General features: G+C 42.6%; 1 protein-coding gene across 1 annotated transcript in view; it reads left to right on the forward strand.

Moving 5' to 3' along the window:
* Positions 1–26,936, forward strand: part of LOC126412765 (neurobeachin) — a 1,487,907-nt gene that overhangs the window by 488,043 nt on the left and 972,928 nt on the right. Inside the window, exon 2 of the mRNA XM_050082518.1 lies at positions 4,305–4,431. Within this exon, the coding sequence (XP_049938475.1) occupies positions 4,305–4,431 (127 nt within the window). The remainder of the gene's footprint in view (positions 1–4,304; positions 4,432–26,936) is intronic.

A 26,936-nucleotide genomic window follows, 5' to 3' on the forward strand; every position in this document is an offset into this window, starting at 1 on the left:
TGTTGTCACTGTAAAAGAGAGAGATTTCAGCTTCCAGGAAAAGTTGTTTTTTCGCGTTACTCTATATTTATCACGCCATATCTCCTAAACTGCGTGTCGCACAGCAAAATAATTTTATAATCGCCTTCAGTGCTACATGTTGATGACATCTGCAAATTTTTTGCCCAATAGAGTCCCCTTAAATTTTTTGTGGGGGTGTAAGCGAGAAAAGTTTCAGAAAGGTTTGACTTTAATTTTGTTGTTTGTTCGAATGCGATCGGTGCAACCGTTTATCCTTTATGAGCGATGCATTGTGCGGTTCGCAGGCGCGGCGCTCAGTCAGTGTGGCCGTCTCAGTTGCAGGTGTGAGCTCGTTAGTGGGTGTTGTACAGCGGCGATTTCAGGATATCTTAAGTTCATCTGTAAAGACGCTTGAAAGACTAGTTGTTGATTATTAGAGTAGGTATATGTGTTTGTAGTCACGCTGAGCATAGCTCGTTAGTGGGTGTTGTACAGCGGCGATTTCAGGATATCTTAAGTTCATCTGTAAAGACGCTTGAAAGACTAGTTGTTGATTATTAGAGTAAGTATATGTGTTTGTAGTCACGCTGAGCATTCACTGTTTATGTGCGCATCCAGTAGCATCGCATGGTTTCTTATTTTATATATTCACTTATTTCATTAGCATCACATACGGCTGTCCTCATTATGTCATCCACGGATTCAGCGAGCGAGGTCGACGTGTCAGTTCTGAGTCCACCAAAGAAGCGAGCAAAGAAGAAATCATTAAGTTCTTCTGAGAAGTACATGGTGCTTAATGTGTATAAAACGGAACTCTGACATCCAGAGCAGTCGATGAGTGACATTGTTTCGAAAACAGCTGCAGCTACAGGTGTTTGACGTTCTTCATTGTATCGTGTGATAAGTGAGTACAAGGCCACACACTCTTTGAAGTTTCCCAAGAAAGGAAAATTACGACAGAAACTTTCTGAAAGTGTTAATGACTTCGATAGAAATGCGATACGAAGGAAAGTACACGAATTTTTTTTTCGTAACGAATTGCCGACAATTGAAAAAGTGCTTACAGTCGTGAACGAAGATGCAGATCTGAGCACTACGGGACTTAACATCTTAGGTCATCAGTCCCCTAGAACTTAGAACTACTTAAACCTAACTAAGCTAAGGACAACACACACATCCATGCCCGAGGCAGGATTCCAACCTGCGACCGTAGCGGTCGCGCGGTTACAGACTGAAGCGCCTAGAACCGCTCGGCCACACTGGCCGGCAGTCCCATAGTGCTAAGAGCCATTGGAACCATCTGAACTACACGATGCAGTGTTGATCGATGTACATCAAGTTGCCTGGATGTTTGACGAATTGTCTCATGTAGGCTTCTGAAAAACGTTTGTCTGATGTCCTCCACTGTCTCTTCTGAAACTCCGCAACGTGCACCGCCAGAATGTTTCAGATCACCTCCTGTTGCCAGAAACTTCCTATACCATTCCTTAATTGTTTTCACATCAGGTGGATCACATTCATACACACGACGATAATTTCTTTGCACAGTAATCGGAGATTTTGTTTCTGCAAACCACACTACGGCTTGTGCGCCGCTGCTGTGGAGTCGCTATTTTCACTTCATGCGACCATGCTGCACTCTGGCGACGATACTTCACTTATGACACGGCAATATAAATTCTTTGAGATTCTCTACAACGTGGTGCATTTTTCACTGTCGTTTATACTGTGGTTTTTCTCTCCTGGGTCCTTGAAACCGGGGACATTTGAGTGGAACACCCTCTACATTCCAGAATGCAAGAGTCAGTCACACAGGCCAACGAAAAAATATTTTTCAGTAACTTTTCCTTCGGTAATAGCTTCACCATATCGGGTTTTGGCCAATGAATCCATACGTAACCTTAGTTTCTCTTCCTGTCTTTGACAGTTTTGTCACATTGTGACTTCGTTACGAACCATAAAATTAGGAAAATACATGTAATTGGTCATCTACAGCAATTTCGGCTTTGTGCCATTTTCAAGCATAATGTTTGCTATTATATTGTGACATAGAAATTGTTAAAGATAATATTTTTGTATGGCCGAGCCACTCTTTATGGTAATACAGCAGATGGTTGTTATCATTTACATCATAACACATCAAATCTATTGCTTGAACATGGCACTAAAGCCTACGTTACTATTGCGAAATAAAACAGTTACACCTAAAAGCTGTGAACCCATATTGCAGTCGTTCTGGTGAAACGTAGGAAAATCGTTAAATAAACATCGCTCAAAGAGTCCAAGACAGAAGCCGACAGGCAATACTTCAAAAGCAATTTAATTTTTCATGCTAAGTTGATGTATAACCAAGAATCCACTTCGATATACGGTGTTACATAGGAATTATATGCCCATTTACTTCAGTTTACTTTATCTCTTCTCACAAAAGCCTCCCATACAGATCGTGTTCCATAGAGTATGAACGTCGATTGAGTCAGCATTCGGCTGTGCAGAACGACTTCGTTGCTACAGATGGGTCACCTTCAGAAATAACAGAAACTTTGTATATGCGTTTTATACACAACTTTGAAAAATTGGTACCAGGAACTGTGAAGTTGACTTTTAAAGATGTGAACAGCAGTGGTAGTGAGGTTTTTCGTCTCAGTGTCACAGCTCAGATTCCACTTTATTGAAGTTTTTTCGGTAACTGTATCAGAAGCGACAGCCAACAATATGTTTTTACCTTTTCTGTTGCACATATTCATAATGTCAAATCTGTTCTAATTAACTACGTTACAATGACACTGTAGTCGGCGCCGAAGTCTCACGGGAAAAAACGCAACTGGAACTAAGAAATTTTTACAATAAATACAATAAGCTATTTACATCATCTGCTCGTCCATTATTATTTTCAGTTTTTCATTTTTTACCCTTCTGCTTTCTATAGACAAGTAAAATGTATATAGCATTTGTTCGCTATTCCATCAGAAATTAAAATCATACACTACGCGCAAAAAAAAAAAAAACAAAAAACAAAAAAACCGACTTCAGTAGTCGAATTTTGGAGTAATATAAGAAGTGAAATCCAACAGTTTGTTTAGGTTTTCTATTTATCTCTACAATAGAAGACTTTATAATATCGTGTTTCGATACTTTTCAACATGCAAAGTGCCTCATATCATTATGATATTTACAATTATACATTTGTTGTACATATCCATGAAAAGTTACTGGCCCTCCTTTCCATACTTCTCAGTACATCCGAAGCAATGACAGTACTGCACCATAGCTGTTACTAAAACTTGTAGAAAAGTATATAAAACGTCACGCCACATGCATACGTGTTGTAATCAAGTTTCACTGTTACCGCAAATTGTAGACAAGCAGCGTCGTCCCAAAATATCGTGACTAGACCGATTTGGTGTTGAGGACATGCACAGTAGGCTATGCTCACTCCATCGATGTATTTCCTCTATGTTGTTTTCACATGAATTGCTTGATGGAAGTCTCGGTGAAGTGACCAAAAGTAGTCTCCCGTCGTACTGGAGTTCCAGCGGCTCTGACCATCACTTTTATGTCTTGATAAAAGCCCCCACCTTGCGCTGCAACGACATCATCCGAGCAAATTCAAGCTACCCGCCAGTTAGCGGAAACCGAATGAGGAACACGTTTAGTGACACCGTTTGTAGCAGGGCGCTTGAGTTTTCGCATGAAGAGGCGCCATTAACTAATTTCAACGTTAATTAATTCGAAAATGGCACAGCGTATCGAATCTTTTTCTTAACAGTTATTCCTCTGCACAACCTACCATTCGACATCCATATAAGGTTTTCAGACTGTTTCTGACCACCCTGCATCTCATTCCAATAACTAAAGTAAATTAAAAGTTATCAACTGGATTTAAGTGGTTGATGGTACAGATTTTTATACGTTTTAGGTATCGCCACGCTAAAAACCGCAAGAATAAGCCATTTTCATGAATGATGTATTTCATTGGTGACCTGTGTTTTCGATCTTCTGTGTTCAGTCAATTTTAATGATCAGTAGATAAGTGGAGTTATATTTATCTGTGCCGGTCGGTGTGGCCGAGCGGTTTTAGGCGCTTCAGTCTGGAACCCCGCGACCGCTACGGTCGCAGGTTTGAATCCTGCCTCGGGCATGGATGTGAGTGATGTCCTTAGGTTTAAGTAGTTCTAAGTTCCAGAGGACTGATGACCTCAGATGTTAGTCCCATAGTGCTCAGAGCCACTTAAATCATATATTTATCTGTCTAAAACTATGGCCTGGATTGAATAATAATGTGGTGGGCGTTAAATTTCCAGGCGGAGATCTGGAGCGTCTTCATCGCAATCTTGCGGAAGAGCGTGCGCAACCTGCAGGCGTGCACGGACGTGGGCCTGATCGAGCACGTGCTGCACAGGCTGAGCCGCGCGGACACGGTGGTCGCGGGTGAGTGCCTGACGATGCGCGCCGCCGACAAGTCTGAAACGTCACGCCACATGCACATTCGTTTTACTATTGGCAGTTGTATACCTGTCTTATTGCTTACTTACAGGGTCCTTCATTAATGTGTACACTCTTTGAACTGACGTGGGAGATTCATTTAGCCATCTAAAAATTTACGTTTCTGAAAAAGAAAAAATAATTTTAAAAGGTTTTTAAACTAATCGCTTACTTGTCTGTTTATTCGGTACAGTTTCTGCAGATAATTATCGACTAACTTCCCGATGTGCTAGAGACTTAAAACGTTTACCATAGCTCAAAACTCGCTTTATCGGCTGGTATGTGTCGGAGAGTACTTGGTGTACCACTGTTATTTCCCCCTTTTCCAGTTCCAGTCGCGACCGGTTCGCGGGAAGAACGATTGCTGACGAGCCTTCGCATAAGTTTGAATCTCTCTGGTTTTTACCATCACGTTCTTTTCGTGAGATATACGTAGGAGGAAGCAGCGTACTGGTTGATTCAGGCGTAGAGAAACTGAAATAACTCTGAAGTTTACCACGTGTTTCTGTTGTAAACTTATCGAAATGTTTGAAACCGATTGAAAAATTTACACCCTCAGGAATACAAGGCACAAAATAATTATTAAAATAAAAATCAATTTTTTATCTACGCTTTTAGATCGGACTAAAAAGTGTAAAGTAATTTCTTCTAACACCATACAGAATCCTAATCCCATGCAGACAGCTCTGAAAATTTGTGATGGTGAATTTTTAATAGCACCGAGTAAGATGTAAAATGAAAACGTGTGGTGGTATATATTTCACGTATGAATGGTTCATGTACTTACTATTTCCTCCACGTTTTTCGATTTAAATCTTACAAGTGTTTTCATATCAATTAAAAATTTACAATCATAGACATTCTGGACTATTTGTATGGAGTTAGGAATCCGTATGGGGCTGGGAAAAATTATTTTATGATTTTTAGTTCTATTTTAAAATGTGGCACATTAAAAATTTATTTTTATTTAAATAAAAAATGAAATGAGCGTATGGAATTCACCATTCGGGGAAGTTGAGCCATCGAGTGCAAGTCTTATTGCGAGCCGGTGATGAGGAGGAAATGATGATGAGGACAACACAACACAACACAGCACCCAGTCCACGAGCGGAGAAAATCTCCAACCCGCCTGGGAATCGAACCCGGGCCCGCATGCACGGAAGGCAAGCACGTTTCCACCCAGATAAGCAGGCGGATTTTATTTAAATAATTATTATGAGATTAAGTATTTTTTTTAAATATAAAATAATGAAATTCTCAAGGAATAGTAAATGGCTTCCATTTCACATTGAAGAGATACACTATATGCAGTTGTGAACTTGTAAGAAGTTTCCTCTCTCAGTATATGTCTAGAATATAACGACAAGCAGAATGAAGGCGTTGACATGACTATGAGCATGCCACAGAACACCTGAAGCGCCTGAATAAAATGTAATGCGGATGTTGTCAGACATAGGCGATACAAAGATAAAAGAACTAACATGTTAAAAAAGACATGTTAGAAATTCTCAGTTTTGTTCAGTTTAGAAGCATCAGGGTTCGTAAAAATTTAAAGAAACTTTATTCCCTCTGCCTCTTTTATTAACTGTAATCAACCGTTTATGGGCGTCTGCGACAAATGTGCGATCTCCGCTAGATAACAATTAGGTAAAGAAATTCTGTCGCATTTTTCACCCGGACTGAGTTCAGTCACCGAATGGGACAAGTTCCTCTAGATGTTTTTGGTCAGAATAACAACAATAACGAACGCATGGGGTGAGTGACACTAGAGCTATCAAAGCCTAGTGGAAAGAAAAACAAACATACACCCTAAATACTGGCTTTAATCCATTACTTTTATCTGAGTATGTTGTTCAAACCAGTAAATCATTGTGCCACTGTATGGATTTGCTTTCTGGATATAACCATTTAATATAGAGAATCTGATGGCGCAACTATGTCATGGCAGACAGGGGTAAAGCGCTGAAAGAGAACAGGTGTGCCTCCCGTGAAAAAGATGCTGAAGATAAAAATAAGAAATGTGAAAAAAACACAGACTAGATAGAAGAAAGATAATGAGAACGCTGTACGTGGGTGTTCAACAGAGTAGCCAGAAGAGAAGAGAAAAGAAGAGAAAGGAAACCAGAAATAAGGAGGGAACACCAGAGTCATCTGACAGTTCCGGCATTTGTGATGATTTCGATTATTACCATAACCAGCCTGGTGGCGCATCGAAATCACGACCTAAACGTAGTACAGAACGTAATGCGTTATGTTACATTTGTGAAGAACTTGGTAAAGACATAGAACTGTGGTGCAGACGTATTGGGCTCTGTGCTTGGAATCATATTGCATGTATTGTAGAAGACTGTAATGGCTGCTTATCCAAAAAATGAAGAATCTAAAAATTATTGAAACGTGAAAATAAAAGTAATGAGACATCCTCTGTTACTGTTTAAATAGATTTCAGTATTCTAATTTCCTAACAGGAATAGGCAGATAATTTGTTTGTCTATTATTTTCACTGATGAGGTCATATATTTAACATAAACTCCCTTCTCAAGCGGACAATTTCCCAACCGCTCCGGATAATTACCCCGTGGGGCAGAGAATCGTACGAATCGCTTCTTTGTGATATTTGTAGTTAAAGTTCATTGCACCGTTCTTTACATTTATAGTGCTTTAGTGTAATAAAAGTAGAGAAACTACGGCAATCTTATGTACACGTGATTTAGGTTCCTTATTAAGAATGTGTCGAAATAATTTGTCTTTTGTTTAAGAGCGCACTGCTCCTCCGTTTCCCCTTCCACTTCCGCTACGGTGCTTGTGAGGTCCTTGGGGTGGGAGAAGTTAGTAGCCGAGACCCGTCCTTGAATGTCTTGCGGCAGTATTGGGTAGTGACCTGGGGTATCTTTTTGGAACGTGTAGCCTTGTTATATGATCACTTGAGTGTGACGTATCACACATGTTCATTTTCATAGGTTACGACGATTATGCACCGTTCAGTGCAGTGGTTGGCTTTGCTCCAAAATTCTCTTTAGTGAGTATTGCTCGTCAGTTTGGGACCATCACCAGGTAGGACTGTTGAGGAGACAGAGGAAACTCGAAAGAAGAGCGGCGCGTTTCGTCACGACCACTAACAGCGAGGGGGTTCGTCACCGAGGTGCTCAGCAAACATCAGTGGCAGATACTGTGCATCGCTGAAAGGTTTTACACTTTCAAAATTCCAAGAGCGTAAGCTAAAAAAGAGAGGGAAGTCAGTCTGTTAACGCTTGCTGCTACGTACGTATCGTGAAATGTGTGAGATTTGACCTCACGCTGAGGCTCTTCGTCAGTAGTTCCTTCCCTCGGACCAGTCACGAATGGAACAAAGGGGGAGGGAGGAGGAGTGATAGCACCTGAATACACTCCGTCACACACCACGAACTTGCTTGCGGAGTATGACTTGTAAGTATACATCTTGAGGTGCATTCAAAAAGAAACGAGCTGGGCGCTGTAAAATGAAAACCACTGAGGGGATCGTAATGCTATAGCATACGGAAAGAGGTGTGGTCCTGTGGTCCTTATAAGAGCGCTGATGGCCCAAACTGTGACACGGGCGCACACCCACGTGACGACAGAGCGAGCACGTGAACGCGTCGGTCGTCCACTGCACTCAGTGGTGCGCAAAACCGAGAAACTGAGGCTACAAAAGAACACCAAAGGGGCCTACTTCGTTTCCTTGCCCTGGAAGGAGTGCGTATAACAGAAATACATCGAAAAATGATACAAGTGTACGGAGAGCACTGCACGTCCGTTGCTATTCCGACCCCTGCGACGATGGCTGCGACAGTAAGACTCTGGTCTCCAATGATGGTGCGATCCGCCTGCTGGACAGTGGCATTGGTGGGGCGGTGGGGCGTGCCAGAGCGCGCGTCGCCGGCCAGTGGCACCCGTCCTCCCTTGAACCGCTCGTGCCACACCGTGACCCACGCAACGGATGTGCCCAGCCCTCCGTACGCTTGTGCCATTCTTCGATGAATTTCCGTTCCCCGCACTCCTTACGCTGTCAGGAAATGCACTACACCGCTTTGCTCTCACCTTGAAGCATCTGTTTTCTGCACTACTGACTGCAACGGACGGTCGACGCGTTCACATGCTCGCTCTGTCGTCACGTCGACGTGCGCCCGTGTCCATCTAGTGACGAGTTTGGGGCCTCAACGCTCTAATAAGGACCACACCTTTTACCTTAGGCAATGGCATTACGATACCTTCAGCGGTTTTCATTTTACAGCGTACTGCTCTTTTATTTTCGAGCGCACGTTATAGAATATGGCGTGTAGCTGGGAGTAGAAAATGAATGTAGATTCTTAAAACATACCAAGGATGTGTTTAAATAACCATTCAGCAAAACACGAATTCAGCAGAAGAGCTCAATAGAAGTTGACATGTGAACAGTTAATAAAACTATGCTCCAACCTTTTCTGTTCGGCCGCGTAGTAGTTCACGACTTTGTCTTGTCAGCTTCCCGGGTTCGATTCCCGGCGGGGTCAGGGATTTTCTCTGCCTCGTGATCACTGGTTGTTGTGTGATGTCCTTAGCTTAGTTAGGTGTAAGTAGTTGTAAGTTCTCGGGGACTGATGACCATCGATGTTAAGTCCCATAGTGCTCAGAGCCATTTTTTGTCTTGTCAGCATTTGCCAGTATTCAGCATCATTCGATCCATTTACGGGGGCTATTCAGAAAGTAGGGAACGTTTCCGTCTGACGCCGCTAGGCGCACGCCGATCGCGTATATTTTGGTATGTGTGTGCTCGGCAGCTCAGTCGGCATCCATCCGTGACACCGGGAACTTTCTGCGCGTCTGGTTTTTTCGATATTCGAATTTGAAATGTGCGCTGCAATCGAAAATCCAGCCAGTTGTGAGGTGCGGTCTGTGCTACGGTTTTCCTGTGCAAAAAACCTAAAACTTATAGATATTTATCGTGAACTGTGCGAAGTGTACGGAAACAACGTAATGAGTGAATGAATGCTCCGTCCGAAAGTGGTGCATTAGGCTTAAAAATGGCCGAACCAGCGTTCATGTTGAAGAGAAGAGTGGACGCTCGAGCACTCTGACTGACGATCTTGTCGCTCAAGTTGATGAAACGATTCGTAAAAACCGTCGCTTCACAATAATGGAGCTTTCGCTTTCTTTTCCACAAGTTTCACGGACTCTGCTGTTTGAAATTGTCACTCAAAAGCTAGACTACCACAAATTTTGTGCACGATGGGTGCCCAAAATGCTTACAGAGCACCATAAAGAACGGCGAATGGGGGCAACGTTGACATTTCTGGAGGCCTACCACAATCATGGTGATTGATTACTGGATCGAATCGTAACCGGTGACGACACTTGGGTGAAACACGTCAATTGTGAGACAAAAGACAGTCCACGGAGTGGGGGCACACAGGGTCCACCCCAAAAACCTAGAAAATGTTTGCAAACTTTGTCAGCAAGGAAGTTGATGGCGACAGTGTTTTCGGATAGGCAAGGTGTGCTTCTTACTGATTTTCTCGAACTTGGAGCAACCATAAATTCCGCCCGGTGCTGTCAGACTTTGCACAGCCTTAGAAGAGCAGTTCAAAACAAACGCCGATGAAAGCTGACGTCCAAAATTTTGTTTTTGCACGACGAAGCCCGACCTCACACGGCAAACCGCACTAAAGAACTCCTTAATTCATTCAAATGGGAAGTTTTCCCTCATCCGCCCTCCAGCCCCGATCTTGCATCAAGCGACTTCCACTTGTTTCCCAAGATGGAGAACTGGCTTGCAACGCAGCGCTTTGTTGATGACGCGGAACTCCAGGCGGGCGTGACTCACTGGCGGAACTCTCAGGCGGCAGAATTTTACGACGAAGGTCTTTCAAAGCTTGCCCACCGCTATGTTAAGTGCCTCAATGTGTTTGGTGACTATGTGGAAAAGTAGTATGTCAGTGTCTCTTTCAGATGTATGTAATAAAATGTATTCTTTTACTTTTTTTTTTTTTTTTTTTTTTTTTAATGCCAAAACGTTCCCCATTTTCTGAATAGCCCTCGTATGTAACTTGTCTGCGTATTAATATGGTTGGTTTATTCGGGAGGAGTGAACCAAACGGCGAGGTCATCGGTTTCATCAGATTAGGGAAGGATGGGGAAGGAAGTCGAACGTGCCCTTTCAAAGGAACCATCCCGGCATTTGCCTGAAGCGATTTAGGGAAATCACGGAAAACGTAAATCAGGATGGCAGGACGCGGGTTTGAACCGCCGTCCCCCCGAATGCGAGACCAGAGTTCTAACCACTGCGCCACCTCGCTCGGTATATTAATATGCAAAAGATTCAGAATTGTAATATGCAATTATTGAATCACAATCTTAATACATTTTCCGAGTTGGCTGCCTTTCAGAAACAGAAAATTGATAACGAAGCACCGTGAATGGATTCTGACGTGGTACTATCCGCGTCACAAAGTTAGCGCGGGAACTGAGCCGGTTTGCTGCCATGTCACTTACACGACGCCTTGTGGCTCCGCAGAAATTGATCGAAGAGGAGGGCAAGTGTCCTAAAGTGCCGCTTCTGATGCACTTATTCAGTGAGTTTGGAAACTTACTTGCACCAAGAACTGAATATGTCAGGAAGCTCGCAAAACTTGCTGTATCCCATCCATTTAGCCAACTTCTGATTGAACTATCCGAAATTATATCGCTCCTTGCACGACAGCATCAAACTTTAAACATTACACACATCCTCCAGCCCAGGCAAATTTCGCAAATCGGTTGGTTATATTGCCTTAGATGTGGTCTAGGGTGGTCTGTAGACATAAAAACTCCATTTGTTGATAGGCGATTCCTGAGGGAACCCTGCCAAACCAGGTTTTTGGGTCCGAAAGTACCAATTGTAGGGTAGTCACTTCCATAATTTCTACTCATGGCATGTTGTCGAAAATTTTACCGTATGATCGTAAGCAGATGATTTTGTGGAACTTTGAAACTTTTTTCGATATCATTATCCGTTATCGAGATCTGGTGAGTCAAAGTTACCGTATTTATGCATGTAAAATATGGGGTAAGATCCGGTATGAGGCGCAAATGTAATCTTATCTGGCGTAGCGAACACATCGCGTGGGGCTTCGGGTCACTGGAAGGGTTCTGAGATCATCAAACTATGTTTTTAGTCGCCATTTCTTCACCTGTACTTTATGAGGTGCCATCTCTGTATAACAGGCACTTCACGCCAATACAGGATGTCTTGACCTAGAAAGTATTAGATGGTGCCACCTGGCGGCGTAAGCACCTTCCAAAAAAATATTTTGTCACACCAGACTCATTGTACTTGCAAACCAAACACCTCATTGTTTGCTATACTGTAGGTGTAGCCTAAAAAATGCTGTGCATTTTTATGTGAAGTAGTGTAAAATAAACCTGCGTTGGATGAGAGACGATTTTGTTTTAACCTTATATTATGCATACTCATTTGTTGTTTATATGTGTCAAAGTGTGTAAATGTGTCGAAGTATCTAAATAAAGTGTCAAAACTTTCCTAACCTGCAGAATTCGCTTATTAAGCAGCACACCCTACTGTAACGGGGAAAAGAAGGAGAAAAATGCTTCCTTGGAACACAAAAAAGGCAAATATGCTTCTCTTTAGAGACAGTGGAAATGAAAAGAGAGAGATATGTGGACAGGCTCTGGGTATCTGGACCCCTCTCCCCCCTTCCTACCCTAGACCGGCGAACATAAACGCGAAAAAAATTGCTCTCTTTCCCCCATCCCCGGTCTAGGAGTCTGAACCCTGTGCAAATCATCCACAAGGACATGTGTGGAGAGGGCACGATGGTGGTTGAAGAGAAAGACACAGGCTGTAACCGAGAAAGGAAGAGACAGTGGCAGTGGGGCAGAGGGACACTGGAAGTGACAGAGAAGGAAACAGTGAAAAGGAAGAGCGAGAGAAAGGATGAAGACAGTAACAGTCCGAGGGATAGACAGGAGAAAGTGTCAATGGAAAAAAGGGAGGAAGGGGGAGAGAGACGTATATAGACAGTGACTGCGAGAGGGAGACGCTGAGTACGGAGGCTTCACTACAAAGAGAGACTAGGTAAAAGGATTTAGAATGTTTCGTGTTAAAAAGAGCACTAAAATATTCGCGTGCCGAAATTTTTGGTGAGGAAGGCAGAATTGGGATTCAGGTAGCTTCTTCTTCTTTTACTGTCCATCCGTGATGTTGCTTTGCAGCAGAGCGCCATTCCTCTCTTCTGTCTGCCTTCCTCTTCATTTCCACGTACGTGTTACATCCAACATCATTCATGATCTGTTGCATGTATCATATCCTTGGTCGCCCCCGCCGCCGGTTTCTTCCCTCAGTAGCTCCTCCTGGTATTGCTCCAATGATGATGTTGTGTCTTAGGATGTGCCCTACAAGTTCTCTTCTTGTTTGGATGTTCTCCCACAGAGATCTAGTTTCCTGTTCCCTTCTGAGCACCTCTTCATTTGTTACTTTGTCTTTCCAGCTGATCTACATCATCCTTCTATATCATCATATCTCCAGGGCCTGTAGCAGTCTTCTCTCTTCCCATTGTCCAAGTTTCACATCCGTATAGGGCCACACTCCAAACGAAAGCTTTCATGATACTTTTCCTTATGTCAGACCGATGTTCTTGCTGGTGAGTAGGTTCCTCCTCAGATTAAATGCAATTTTGGCCTGTCGTATCCTGCTCACAATTTTTTTGGCCTGTCGTATCCTGCTCACAATTTCTTTCCGGCTTCTGCCTTGTAATTTTGCTCCACATATAGATAAATTCATCCATCACTTCCAGTTCCTCTCTTCCAATACTCATTCTCAAAGGTTCATATTGTGCTTCTGTACTGCATACCATCACATTAGTCTTTTTCTTGTTTATTCTCATTCCATACTGATTGCATAGAATCCTTTCCATTGTTCTGAGGACTTCCTCTAGATTTTCTTTTGTCTCCGTGAGTATAGCAGTATTATCTGCATAACGTAGCATGTTTGTCTTCTGCCCATTAATTCTGATCCCCACCTCAGTAGTTTCTCAGACCTTCCTGGATGTAAGCGTTTAATATAAGAGAAGAGAGAGCACATCCTTGTCTTACTCCTTTTCTAATATTTGTTTCTTGTTCCTAGTGACAGTTCCTAATCACTGCCACTTCATTCTTATAGAAACTGAGTATCACACGGATGTCCTTTTCCTCAGCATTCTGAACATCTCTTGCCACATAACGTTATCGGATGACTTTTCCAGGTTTACAAAGGCAATATGAATTGGTTTATTTTTCTGTAATTGCTTTTGGTAACGAGTCTCAGTGCCAGAATTTCTTCTCTGTTCGCAATACCCTTCTGAAACCAAACTGATCTTCACTCAGCATCTCACCTCGACCTTATCTTCAATTCTCTTCAGAATTATTTTTGAGAATTTTTGATGCATGTGGTATTAGGCTTAAAGTTCGGTGCTGTTCACATTTTGTAGCTGCTGCCGTCTTTGGTATCGGAACAATGATGAATTTCTGGACGTCTGTCAGCATCTCTCATGTGCTGTAGATGGACCTAATAAGTTTAAGCAGCTTCATTTTCATGCTGTCACCAGCATTCTTTATTAGTTCCGCAGGGATGTCATCAATATCCGTTGGTTTGTTGTCCCGTAGTTCTTTTAGCGCTTGGTCAAATTCTTCTTGCAGAATGTCATCTCCCTTGTCATCTTCGTGTACTTGCTCTTCTCTTCCTATTACTTCCTCCGAAAGAGGGTTGCGGTATACAACTCCTCAATGTGTTCTTTCCATCTCTTTACAATGTCTTCACCAAACAGCATTTTCCCTCTCTATTTTCTATAGTACGTGAGAGTCTTATTTTACGTTTGTTAAAAAATTTATTTGGTGTTCTGTAGACTAAATCAGTTCTTTCGTTTTACATATTTTCTTCCACTTCCCCGCACATTTCCTCAAGAAAATTTTCTTTTGCTGTCCTAGCTTTTCTATTGACTAAATTCCTTAGTCTTCTGTATTCAGCTTTTCCTTGTTCATCAGTTGCGTTTTTGTGTAATCTCCTTTTTTCTATAAGCTCAACAACATCTACTGTAATCCATTTCCTCTTGGTTTTTGGGTTTAGTTCTTCCAACTGTCTTTTCTGCTGTTTTGTATATACCAGATTTAATTTGACCCCAGTCTTCATTTACTCCACCATGTTGAAAATTTTTAGCTAGGTTGTCTGTTTCGTGAGCATAGCGCTTTGGCAGTCCCCCGGGTTTCAGTTTCTCTAGTTCCCATTTAAGTCGTCTTCTTCTTACGACATTTGAATCTGGGTGAACTTTTCATCAGGACCAGGTTATGGTCACTGTCTGTGTCTGCAGATGGATAGTTCCTGCAATCTTTTACCTGGTTCCTAAAACGTGCTTTCACTAGAATGTAATCAGTCTGCAGTCTCCACAGGTCTCCAGGGGCCTTCCCTGTGTATCTTCTTCGTTTGAGATGCCGGAAAAGTGTGTCCGTAACAATTAACTGGTGTCTCGAGCAGAACTCGATTAGTCCGTCTCCTCTTTCATTTCATCTTCCAAGTCCATTTTTGCCAACGATTCCTTCCTCCGGTTCTTCACCCACAATCGCTTTCGAGTCCCCCCATGAAAATCAGGTTTCAATCTCCCTTAACATTTCTCATCGCATTACTTACTTCTTCGTATATTTCGTTAACGACTGCATCTTCTTCTTTGGGTGTTGGCCTGTATATTTGTATTATCACAGTGTTCTCTGGTTTAGTTTCAAGTTTCACTAGTATTATTCGAGAGCTATGTTGCTCATATCTCTTGACATGTGACCCATAATTTTTTCTCAAAATTATTCCAATTCCTCCCATTCCTGGTTTATCTTTGTCAGTTCCGGTGTGAATGACTCTGTATTCTTCAGACCAGAAATCACCTGGTTGGGGCCACCTCATCTCCGATATGCCTAGGATATTGATTTCCAGTCGTTCCATTTCAAGTTTTAGGTTTTCTAGTTTGCTAAACTGAATCAGTGTTCTCACATTCCAAGTTGCTATGTTAAAATTGGGAATCTTTTCCTTCACCTTGTCGGGATCTTTTGCAGTCCCCACCCGGAGATCCGATTGGGGGACTATTTTATCTCCAGAAAATTTGTCAGAAGATACTGGCATGGTTTACTGCTGGTGCTTGGTATAACCGTAGTTGTTCAATGTGGTGGTTTCCCGTTGCCTTCCACATCCTGTGCCGTTGACCATCAGATGGTTCTTCTGCCTTTGGAAATGATTTTTCATTTCCAGACCAATAGGGTGCCCTGCCGAGCAAATGCTGGAGTGATAACTTTTCACGGTCATCCCTCGGTCCTTGTCTACGTTAGCCATCACATGAAGTGACGTTGCCCACACTATACCGCGCGGAGGTGTAGATCAGGAGTTTCCCTTCATCGGGTCTAGGATCTTAACGGCATTTCCTAGATCCTTTTAGTACAGAGAGTAACTGGTTCCCCAATTTTCTGGCAGAGTCCTGTAAGAGGAGGATATCCGCTTTATTTGTGTACCGACAAGAGCATACCAGGACAACAAGATCAGGCAGTCGTGGTACAGGTATACTGACAGACAGACCATCGATGATTGCGGAGGGTTGTTGTAAAAACTCACATGTATCAGCGAAAGGAATCACTGTTGAGCCCCAAAGCGCTGCTAGCAGTCCTGATAGCATAGCTCACAGTGCGTAGGGAGTTAAAGAAGAATGGGGCACAATGGTAGAGCTGCTGCTCATAAACCACACATTTCTGTAGTCAGTGCTGAGCGACGCTTGGCGTGGTGTACTGACTGGATACGATTGATGTGCAGTGGTGAAGCTTGCTGTGCCCTGTGGCAATCCGGTGGAAGGATTTGGGTTTGGCGAATGTTTGGAGAACATTACCTGGCGTCACGTTAGTGCCAGCAGTGAGCTGATGCTACGGTATGGGGCTGTTTTTCGTGCGCTTAAGAAAACGCTAAATGCGGAAGGATACGAATACATTTTACAGCATCGTGTACTACGCACATGAGAGGAACATTTCGGAGTCGATGTTTGCTTGTATCAGCATTACATGCACCCTGTTATAAAACAGCATCTTTGAGGCAATGGTTTGTGCACAACAGCGTTCATGAAATTAACTCTGCTGCTCAGAGTCCCACCATGAATACAATGGAAAGCCTTTCGAATGAGTTAGAACGTCGACTTCACTCCAGACCCCAGCCCCCAACATCCCTTCGTTCTCTGATTTCGGCTCCTGGCATTCAGACAGCTCACTGAAAGCGTCCGCAGTGGAGTTGAGGTCGGTATAAAGGCGAAGGATGGACACAACCCACATGGATGTGCATTAATACGTGTCCGGATACTTTTGATCGAGTATATGTTACAAGTAAGGTTATATAAAAGCCTTTTTAACGGAAAATATTGTGGTACTACCGTTTTGAGGACTGGATGTATCAAATTAGTGAAATTTGTAAAAGAATAAGTATTCTTTACGTTGATCGCTGTTTGCTCTGGCAGCATAGGTATGAATGGAAATTTGGCAAACTGTGTATTTTCACTATCAGCTGCACTGCAGGCTCTGCAAAAGAGCCGAGGAACAATGACTGAAACATTGAGCAGCAAGTTTAAATATTTGCCATGGCTCAGCGCACCACGTTATACGTGACGTGCTCGAATTTCACTCGCCAGGTGGGCAGCAGTCTGACTGGCGTGCAGATCGAGAGAATCGTTCATTCAGGTACAGCAAGCAATTGAATATAGATGTGTAGAGTTTAACAGACACACAGTCTGGGTTACCTCCGTCACGAAAGCAAAGCTGGTGGTTTTCATGAAGGATATGACTTTACTAGCACTTCCAGTAAATGATACAGATACCTTGGTTCAGCCCAACATCACAACCACTTTACTGTATTCTTACAGCAGACTGTCGTATCATAAACAGCTAAAGGGGACAGACAGAATTGTATCATTTCACCCACACAGTCACACAGTTCAATAATTATATATGCAGCATTGTAAACGACTCCAGTAATAACTCCATAAATAACAGTAAAACTGGCAAAGTTTTACAGAAGTTCGAAATATAGTGCGTACTTCAGTGCGAGATGCTTTCAATAATTTCCACGACGAAACTCGTCTCGAAATCTGGCAGAAACCCCGAAGAGATCTGGTCATACATAAAGCACACCAGTGGCAAGACGCAATCAGTACCTTCACTGCGCGATAACAACGGTGAAATCACCGATGACAGTTCCACTAAAGAAGATCTATTAAACACGCTTTTCCGAAACTGCTTCACGAAAGAAGACGAAGTAAATATTTCTGAATTCCAATCAAGGACAACTGCCAAGATGAGAAACATAGAAATAGATGTCATCGGTGTCGCAAAGCAGCTTAAATCACTTAATAAAGGCAAGGCTTCCGGTCCAGATTGTATACCAGTCAGGTTCCTCTCAGAGTCTGCTGACACAATAGCTCCATGTTTAGCAATTGTATACAACCGCTCGCTCACAGAAAGATCCGTACCAAAAGACTGGAAAATTGCTCAAGTCACACCAATACCCAAAAAGGAAAGTAGGAGTAATCCGTTGAATTACAGGCCCATATCACTAACGTCGATTTGCAGAAGGGTTTTGGAATATATACTGTATTCGAACATTATGAAGTACCTCTAAGAAAACGATTTATTGACACGTAGTCAGCACGGATTCAGAAACTTTCTTGCGGAACGCAACTAGCTCTTTATACTCATGAAGTAATGAGTGCTATCGACAGGGGATGTCAAATTGACTCAATATTTTTAGATTTTCAGAGGGCTTTCGACACCGTTCCTCTCAACCAAACTGCTTGCCTATGGAATATCGCCTCAATTGTGCGTATCCGACGTTCCCCAAGAAAGTGTTAAAAGCCCTCTGTTGTTCCTGATCTATATTAACGACATAGGAGACATCTCAGTGGCCGTCTTAGATTGTTTGCAGATGATGCTGTCATTAGATGACCAAAATGAATTGCAAAATTATTTTGATAAGACATCTGTATGGTGCGAAAAGTGGCAATTGACCCTGAATAAAGAAAAATGGCAAGTTATTTACGTGAGTACTATAAGAAATTCGCTAAATTTCGATTACGCGGTAAGTCACACAAATCTGAAGGCTGTGAATTCAACTAAGTACTTAGGGATTACAATTACAAATACCCTAAATTGGAACGATCACATAGATAATGTTGTGGGTAGAGCAAACCAAATACTGCGATTCATTGATAGAACACTAAAAAGGTGCAACAGGTCTGCTAAAGACTGCTTACAACACGCTTGTCCTTCCTATTCTGGAGTATTGCTGTGCGGTGCGGGATCCGCATCAGATGGGACTGACCGATGACATCAAAAAAGTGCAAAGAAGAGCAACTCGTTTCGTATTATAGCGAAATAGGGGTGATAGTGCTACAGACATGATACGTGAATTGGAGTGGCAATCATTAAAACAAAGACGTTTTTCGTTGCGACGGGATCTTGTCATGAAATTTCAATCACCAGTTTTCTCCTGCGATTGCGAAAACATTCTGTTGGCACCCACCTACATAGGGAGAAATCATCATCACGATAAAATAAGAGAAATCAGGGCTCGCACAGAAAAATTTCAGTGCTCGGTTTTCCTGCGCGCCGTTCGAGAGTGGAACGGTAGAGACAGCTTGAAGGTGGTTCATTGAACACTCTGCCAGACACTTTATTATGAATAGTAGAGTAATCACGTATATGTAGATGTAGAACTAGTATTGTGGTAAATCTGTATCTGTACTATTATATAAAGACAAGTCGTTGTTTAACTTTGTTACAAAAAAAATCTCGAAAAGTTCCTGACCGATTCACATCAGATTTGTACATGATACTCCACTAAACATTTGCGCAATCATAGGGCATATATATTTTAATATTTATAATATATAAATATACATGCTGTACATAAAGTCCGGGAACACTTCCAATTATTTATTGCACAAGAACCAAACATTGTATAGATATCATACATATGTCATTTTGATGAGAAACCCCGGAAGTTTTTTTTTTCAAGTATACCGCCACAGCGTAGTTTGGTAATTTGCCGGTAGTCAGCGCTAGTCGCAAACGTCGAAAAATGTATGAGGCCATTCATCTTCGCCGAGAGCACTGTCCCTGGGTATTCCTACTTGGGCATATTGCAGCAGTGGCTGGTGCCTCAAATGCAATCGGACTCTCCGTTCATCTCTCAGCAGGATGGGGCTCCACCCCATTTTCATCGTGAAGTTCGTGCGTATCTGAACACGGAGCTGCCGCATCGATGGATCGACCGTACTACAGAAGGGGCCAGCTGTTTCACGAAATGGCCTCCCCGATAACCAGATCTTACTCCGTGCGACTTTTTTTCTGTTGGGACACATTAAAGATCTGGTGTATGTACCGCCTCGACCACGTTATGTAGCTGAGGTGCGGGAGAGAGTACGGCAAGCGACTGCCACAGTGGACGATGCCATGGCGAGAACTCGATTACCGTATTGACGTCTGCCGGGCCACTTATGGTTCGCATATCGAATGTTTGTACAATAAAAAGCTTTCAGAGTTTCCCTTGAAAATGACATCTGTACAATGTTTAGTTCTTGTGCAGTAAATAATTGAAAGTGTTCTCGGACTTTATGTACACCCTATAAGGAAACACTTGTAGCAAAAATCTTGCAAAGTGCTTGACGAATTTAGTTCACATCTCTGCACGATGCTCTAATAAAAACTGATACTGACATGGGCTCTATATTGTTAAACAACAATTTGCCGGTTTTCTGTTAAAATCTAAATGCTACAAAGAAAACGTTGCGCTGCTCAGTTCCGTTAACACGTTCGTAGTCAGCTTTCCAACTAACAGCAGGGCATTTAAACCATTAGAAAAATGATTTCTCTCAAATATATTCTTTCTCTATATACAAGGTGATTCACGAAGATATGCAAATATTTTAATATGTTATTCTACAAACAAAACTAAAGAATTAAGTTCATATAAACATAGTTTAGTTTCAGGGTTACGGCTAATAAGATTTTGCCTGAAATTTAGCAACTTCGCTAATATGAAGCCATCACAAAACTGTACGAGGTTAAAGTAAAGCACGATTTCCATTTGTATTGTTGTTATTGATCTGATGAATGTAATAAAACATGTCCCAGATGTGTATCTGCAGTAGTTTTCTAGAACATCCAGGGAAGCAAAGAAGTAATTTCCTAAAATTTTTAATTTATTAACTACTTGGCCCAATTTGTTTTTTTAAATTCCATACAATTGCACAAAGTTTTCAACAGAAGTTGTAGAGAATTTGATTTTGGAAAAATGATGGTAATAACGTTAACTGAAACAGTGTGAAAGTGTCAGATAATGTGATTTTATTAATACCATAGCACACGTGAATTCACCTTAAACCTGAAAAATACTTAAATTCACTTAATTATAGTGTTGTTATTATGTTCTTTCGCTGGACAATACAGAAAACTAACTCATTTCAAGGTTAGGAAACGACTTAAACAAGTCACTAACGGTTGCCAGCAATCACATAAACGTCTACATTCTTAATGGAGAGTAAACAAATTTACTTGTGTAATAATCGTTGCTACTCTGGATATTCTGGAAAACTACTGCAGATACACGTCTGGGACATGTTTATTAGATTCACCAGAACCAATAACAACAAAATAAATGGAAATCGTGCTTTAACCTCGTACAGTTTTGCGATGGCTTCATATTAGCGAAGTTGCTAAATTTCAGACAAAATCGTTCATTAGCCGTGACTTTGTAACCAAACATTTTCGGACCTATGTTTGTATGAACTCTTTTCTTTAGTTTTACTTGTAGAATAACATCTTAAAATATTTGCATATCTTCATGAATCACTCAGTATATGATTTTTAAACAAAAATTGTATACACAACAGTGTGCTGTTTTGTTTTCTTCCTCCCAGTTCGTTTTAAGAGAAAATAGGAAATTCGTTTTTATGGGTTATTGGTTTATAATTCTAATACTACTGCGGTATCTGAATCGTCCGAAACGCTGTAATTCTTCCCATTCGCAAATCAAATATGCAAAATATTGTACTTGGGGCTACTATTCTCACATATTCAGTAACTGGAGAGGGCTCTCTCTCATTCCGTACACCAGCGATGCCGTTCATTTTCCCATTCATTTTAAGCGACTTCAACTCCCAATCAGTGTTTCGTTGACAACAACAATAAACGAGGCACAAGACCAGAAATAGACGACTTTTTCACATATACACATCATTCTCAGGTAGAAGAAGTTGTAAGTGGTAGAAATACCGAAGAAGTTACCGAGAGTTGAGCGCTGGACTTTCTTGACTTATAATCTGGCACTTGTTCTCCGAGCCGTAGTTCAGAAGTAGACGTGGATTGCAAATATCAGAAACAGTATTTTGTGAAGTGTCTGAATACAGAGACTGAGACTCAGAACAGTGGTTATGGAAAAGTGCCAAACGTCTGTGACTCAACGGGAAAAAAAACCAAGACAACAGAGAAAATAATACATTACGAGAAGTGGTAACTTAGTTTGTGTCTTGAAATTAAAAAGTGTAATTAATTATTGTGACCGAGCGAGGTGGCGCAATGGTTAGCACTCTGGACTCACATTCGGGAGGACGACGGTTCAATCCCGCGTCCGGCCAACCTGATTTAGGTTTTCCGTGATTTCCCTAAATCGCCCCAGGCAAATGCCGGGATGGTTCCTCTGAAAGGGCACGGCCGACTTCCTTCCCCGTCCTTCTCTAATCCGATGAGACCCATGACCTCGACGTTTGGTCTCTTCCTCCAAACAACCCAACCCAATTATTGTGAAGAAATCTGGGTAGACGAAGAGAGTTTTAGTATCAGCAGATGAGTCGTTATAATAGGTAGTATAATCATGGTGATATATAAACTGTGCAGAACGTGTCTGTGTGAGGAAGGCTTTCAGGACTCTGCCCTCAAGGTGAGATCGTATACTAGCATCAGCAAGCTGAAAGGGCCGACAAAAGATGAAAGTCACAGTGATGTCCAGCCCATCTATCCCTGGAAGCATGGTTGTTTTGATGACCCATTTTTGGAATGAATATGACAGACTAGAGGAACACTGCACACCTAGAGGTACACATTCACCAGTGCGTCAAATCCACACCTCTGCATAGACATTGGCGTCTTTATTCCCTAAGCCACCTTATGGTGGGAAGTGGTGATTGGGGCGGGGGGGGGGGGGGGGGCGTACTTATAATGTCCCTGTTTTATTTGCGAATGGTGCTGGGAAGAATGACTGCCGGTAAACCTCTGTACGAGCTGTAATTTCTCTACATGGAAGTAAGTAATACTTTTTCCCATCCATCTATTGATGTAACACCTCAGAATTTCAACATTAAACCTCTCCGTGATGTACTACAACTGTTTTGTGAAGTGTGCCCCTAGTTTGTTGAGCATCTCCATAATGCATTCGCGCCGACTAAATGATAGCGCGACAAAACTTGCTGCAGTTCGTTGGATCTTTTCTCTGTCTCCAATTATCCAAACCGATAAGTGTCCCAGACCGATGTACTCCGGCTGGACAGGCCTCGGAAGGTCCAACGGTACCGACCGACCGCCGTGCCATCCTCAACGGTAGGCGTCACCGGATGCGCGTATTGAATCTAGTAGGTCCTCATTTTGCCTCACAAGGGCTGAGTGCACCTCGTTTGCCAACAGCGCTCGACAGACCAGAACGGTCACTCATCCAAGTGCTAGTGAAACCCAACAACGCTAAACTCCGGTAAATGGAAATGCCGTGTGGCTAGGTCCTCCCGTCGGGTAGACCGTTCGCGTGGTGCAAGTCTTTCGAGCTGACGCCACTTCGGCGACTTGCGTGTCGATGGGGGTGAAATGATGATGGTAAGGACAGCACAACACCCAGTCCCTGAGCGGAGAAAATCTTCGACCCAGCCGGGAATCGAACCCGGGCCGTTAGGCATGGCATTCCGTCGCGCTGACCACTCAGCTACCAGGGGCGGATTAAACTCCGGTGAGGTGATGAGAATCGATGTTACCACTGCGACATGGCCGTTGGTTCCAGACGGATGAGCGGTACTCAATAATAGGTTGAACTTGAGTTTTTTGTCCACTTCTTTACTCGGTCAATTGCATTTCCTTACTATTCCATCGATGAGTTTCAAGTACCTACTTTCCCTTCAATTTGTTTCAAAAAAATGGTTCAAATGGCTCTGAGCACTATAGGACTCAACTACTTTGGTCATCAGTCCCCTAGAACTTAGAACTACTTAAACCTAACTAACCTAAGGACATCACACACATCCATGCCCGAGGCAGGATTCGAACCTGCGACCGTAGCGGTCGCGCGGTTCCAGACTGTAGCGCCTAGAACCGCTCGGCCGCTCTGGCCGGCCAATTTGTTTCACTTTGGTCACTTCACTTCAGATCGCTACAGATAATTACTCCCAAGTATTTTACCGTGGTTACTGTTTCCAGTTATTTGTCGCCAGTAATGTAATCGAATGTATTGGCATTTTGCGTCTATTTGTACGCAATACCCAATGTTTATTTACATACAGTGCTGTTACAAATGATTGAGGCGATTTCATAAATTCATTGTAGCTACGTTGATCGACATATTGTCACAAAATTCAACACTCATACAGAAAAGCTCAAACTTCTGTACTGCTGCAGCCACGCAGTAGTGAGCAGTTAGGCAAGATGGCGTCAGGCACCAAGAAAGCGTATGTTGTGCTTGAAATGTATTCGCATTAGCCTACCGTAACAGTGCAACGATACTTCGAAGATCCACCAGCTGCGAACTGCATTCGGCGATGGTATGCACAGTTTAAAGCTTCAGGATGCCTCTACAAGGGGAAAACGGTTGATGGCGTGCGGGCGAGTTTTGCACGTAGCTCACATAAGTTTACGAAGAGAGTAAGCAGAGAGTCGAACGTGTTGTCACAATCGACCGTTTGGAAGATCTGAAGGAAACGACAGAAGCTAAAGCCTTACCACTTGTAATTGCTACTATCCCTGACTTACAACTACAAAGTTGCACAGTTGCAACAGCTAATAGAAGAGAATGAGTTTTGTGAGAAGCTCATCTTCAGTGATGAAGCAACATTTTTTTTGTGAATAGCATAGTGAGCAGGCACAATGTGCCAATCTGTGAAAAGGGGGGGGGGGGGGGGGGAGAACCTGCACGCGCTACTTGCAGCACATGTTTACAGTCCCTTTCTCTTCTGCGAAAAGGCCGTTACAGGGCAGGTGTATCTGGACGTGCTGGAAAATTGCCTCGTGCCACAATTGGAGACCAACAGTGAGGAATTCATCTACCAACAGATTGGCGCTCCACCCCACTTCCACCATTATATTTGTGAATTCTTAAGCAGGAAATTGAGAAACTCTCCCGACATAATCCCTTGCGATTTTTTTTGTGGGTATGAAAGATTTTGTGTTTACACCTCATCTACCAACAAATCTACCAGAATTGCGAACTCGCAGCGACAGTACTTTTGGTTGGAGCCCGCTGCGCCGAACGTGGGAAGAACTTAATTATCTACGTAATTTGCAGAAACAGTAAAGGGCATAAATGGAGCAGTTGTAAGATGCTCAGAAGTTTTTGAGTTTTTCTATGTGTGTGCAAAGCCCTGTGACAATATGTCAAATAATACAGCTACAGAAAATCTGTGGAATCGCAAGAATCATTTATGATAACCTTGTATTTGTTCAACTGGAAGTCCCTGCTCCGACCGTCAATCCTCCGCAGTTATTTCTACGTTACACTACTATCTTTTGGTGCTGCAATCTTCATACCGACAACGTCGTCCGCAAATAACCATACGGATCTTGCGGCGTTATCCACTAGATCATTAATATGTGTTATAAGCATATGTTTCTCTTGGTACTTCTGAAATTACAACTGTCGGGAGAAACATGTTGAGTTCTGTCTCTTAGAAAACCATGAATCCATTCACAAATATGATCCGATACTCGATCAGATCGCGTTTGGTCCACTAAACCTTAGCGCGGAACTCTATTGATTGCCTTCTGGATAAGCCAAGGAACACGACAGCAACATGACTGCTTTGTCAACGGCGCTCCGGATTTCATGGACGGACAGGGTGAGCTCAGTTCCTCAATCGCAAGGTCTCCACGTACAGAATCCATGTTAATTTTTATAGAAGAGTTTCTCATTTTTCTAAAACGTCTTAGTCCATAACTATAAAACATGTCCCATAATTATGCCACAGACTGACGTCAGCAGTGTAGGCCTAAAATGATATACGTATGTCCGACGACCTTTCTTTGAAATGAGAATTACCTGCTTTCCTGTTGCTTGGTATCTTGTATTGCTCCAACAATCCACAACCTCCAACAACCCACAAGAAATTGTTGCTAGAAGGGGAACAGATCTTACGCGGCGTAGCAATGTCGGTAGACCGAATTCGGTATTTCGATCTTCTCTGTCATGCTAAATTTCGATGCCAGTATGATCATGAGCGATTGAATAGATGATTTTGATTTGCTTACTTACTTTACGTAAGAGCAAAAAATCTTAGGATTTTTTGTCAAATTTCTCCCCAGCATTTGACAACATGAACACAGCCTTCTGAGGGAAGATGAAAACCTCAGTCTGTGTGTTTGAAGACATTGGTTCACACACAAACAGGAAGTAACCTGTTGAGAGAGACAGATACAGGAAGCGAGTCGGGAGTTTCCCTATTAACAGAATGTCGCCACCTAATGCTTTATTTGAGGCCGCAAGATCAAAGGAGGTTGACTCCAGTCCGTGGTCGTTGGTATTTAGTATCGTGATCTATAATTAGGTCATTGGGCGGTTTTTGAACTCCATGGCGGCGCCTGGATGACAGACTCATGCGTGCAGTGGACTCCAGACGGCGGCTACTATAACGAACTTCATTCCATTGCTCGGTGCTTACAGTTACTGCGTTATGGGAAGCATGGGTTAGGGGTGCAGACGTGAGCTCTACCCAAGTGGGGGAGCCATCTCTCCCACAAACAGGTTAAATAAAGAATATGCATTAATATATTATTGACCGTGATTTGCATTTCCTGTCATGAGGTCCTTCACCTCCAGCACAGAGTGAGTCTTTTTGCCACCGATTTCTTTCTGGAGTGCGGTGAGGGAGGGGAGGAGGGGTAGGGGGACATCCTCTGGTTATGGCACTGTGCACTAGCTGAGTCCATTCCTGCTCATAAAGGTGGGCAAACACACGAAAATTTTCGAACAAGACAACACATTCAATCAATTACGTTATTAGTGCATGTAGTTGCTGGACAAGGTAATACTTGCACCTTCCACACCAACAAGTCTGCGCCGATTGAGTGACTTTCCTGACAATTTTTTGCTGTACATAATGTTACGGACAATCAAATAATTTAAAATCAGAGATGGTAAAATAATCTATATTAAACTGAGTGAAAGTTCA

Source organism: Schistocerca serialis, chromosome 7 (assembly GCF_023864345.2).
Source record: "Schistocerca serialis cubense isolate TAMUIC-IGC-003099 chromosome 7, iqSchSeri2.2, whole genome shotgun sequence".
Classification (NCBI taxonomy): domain Eukaryota; kingdom Metazoa; phylum Arthropoda; class Insecta; order Orthoptera; family Acrididae; genus Schistocerca; species Schistocerca serialis.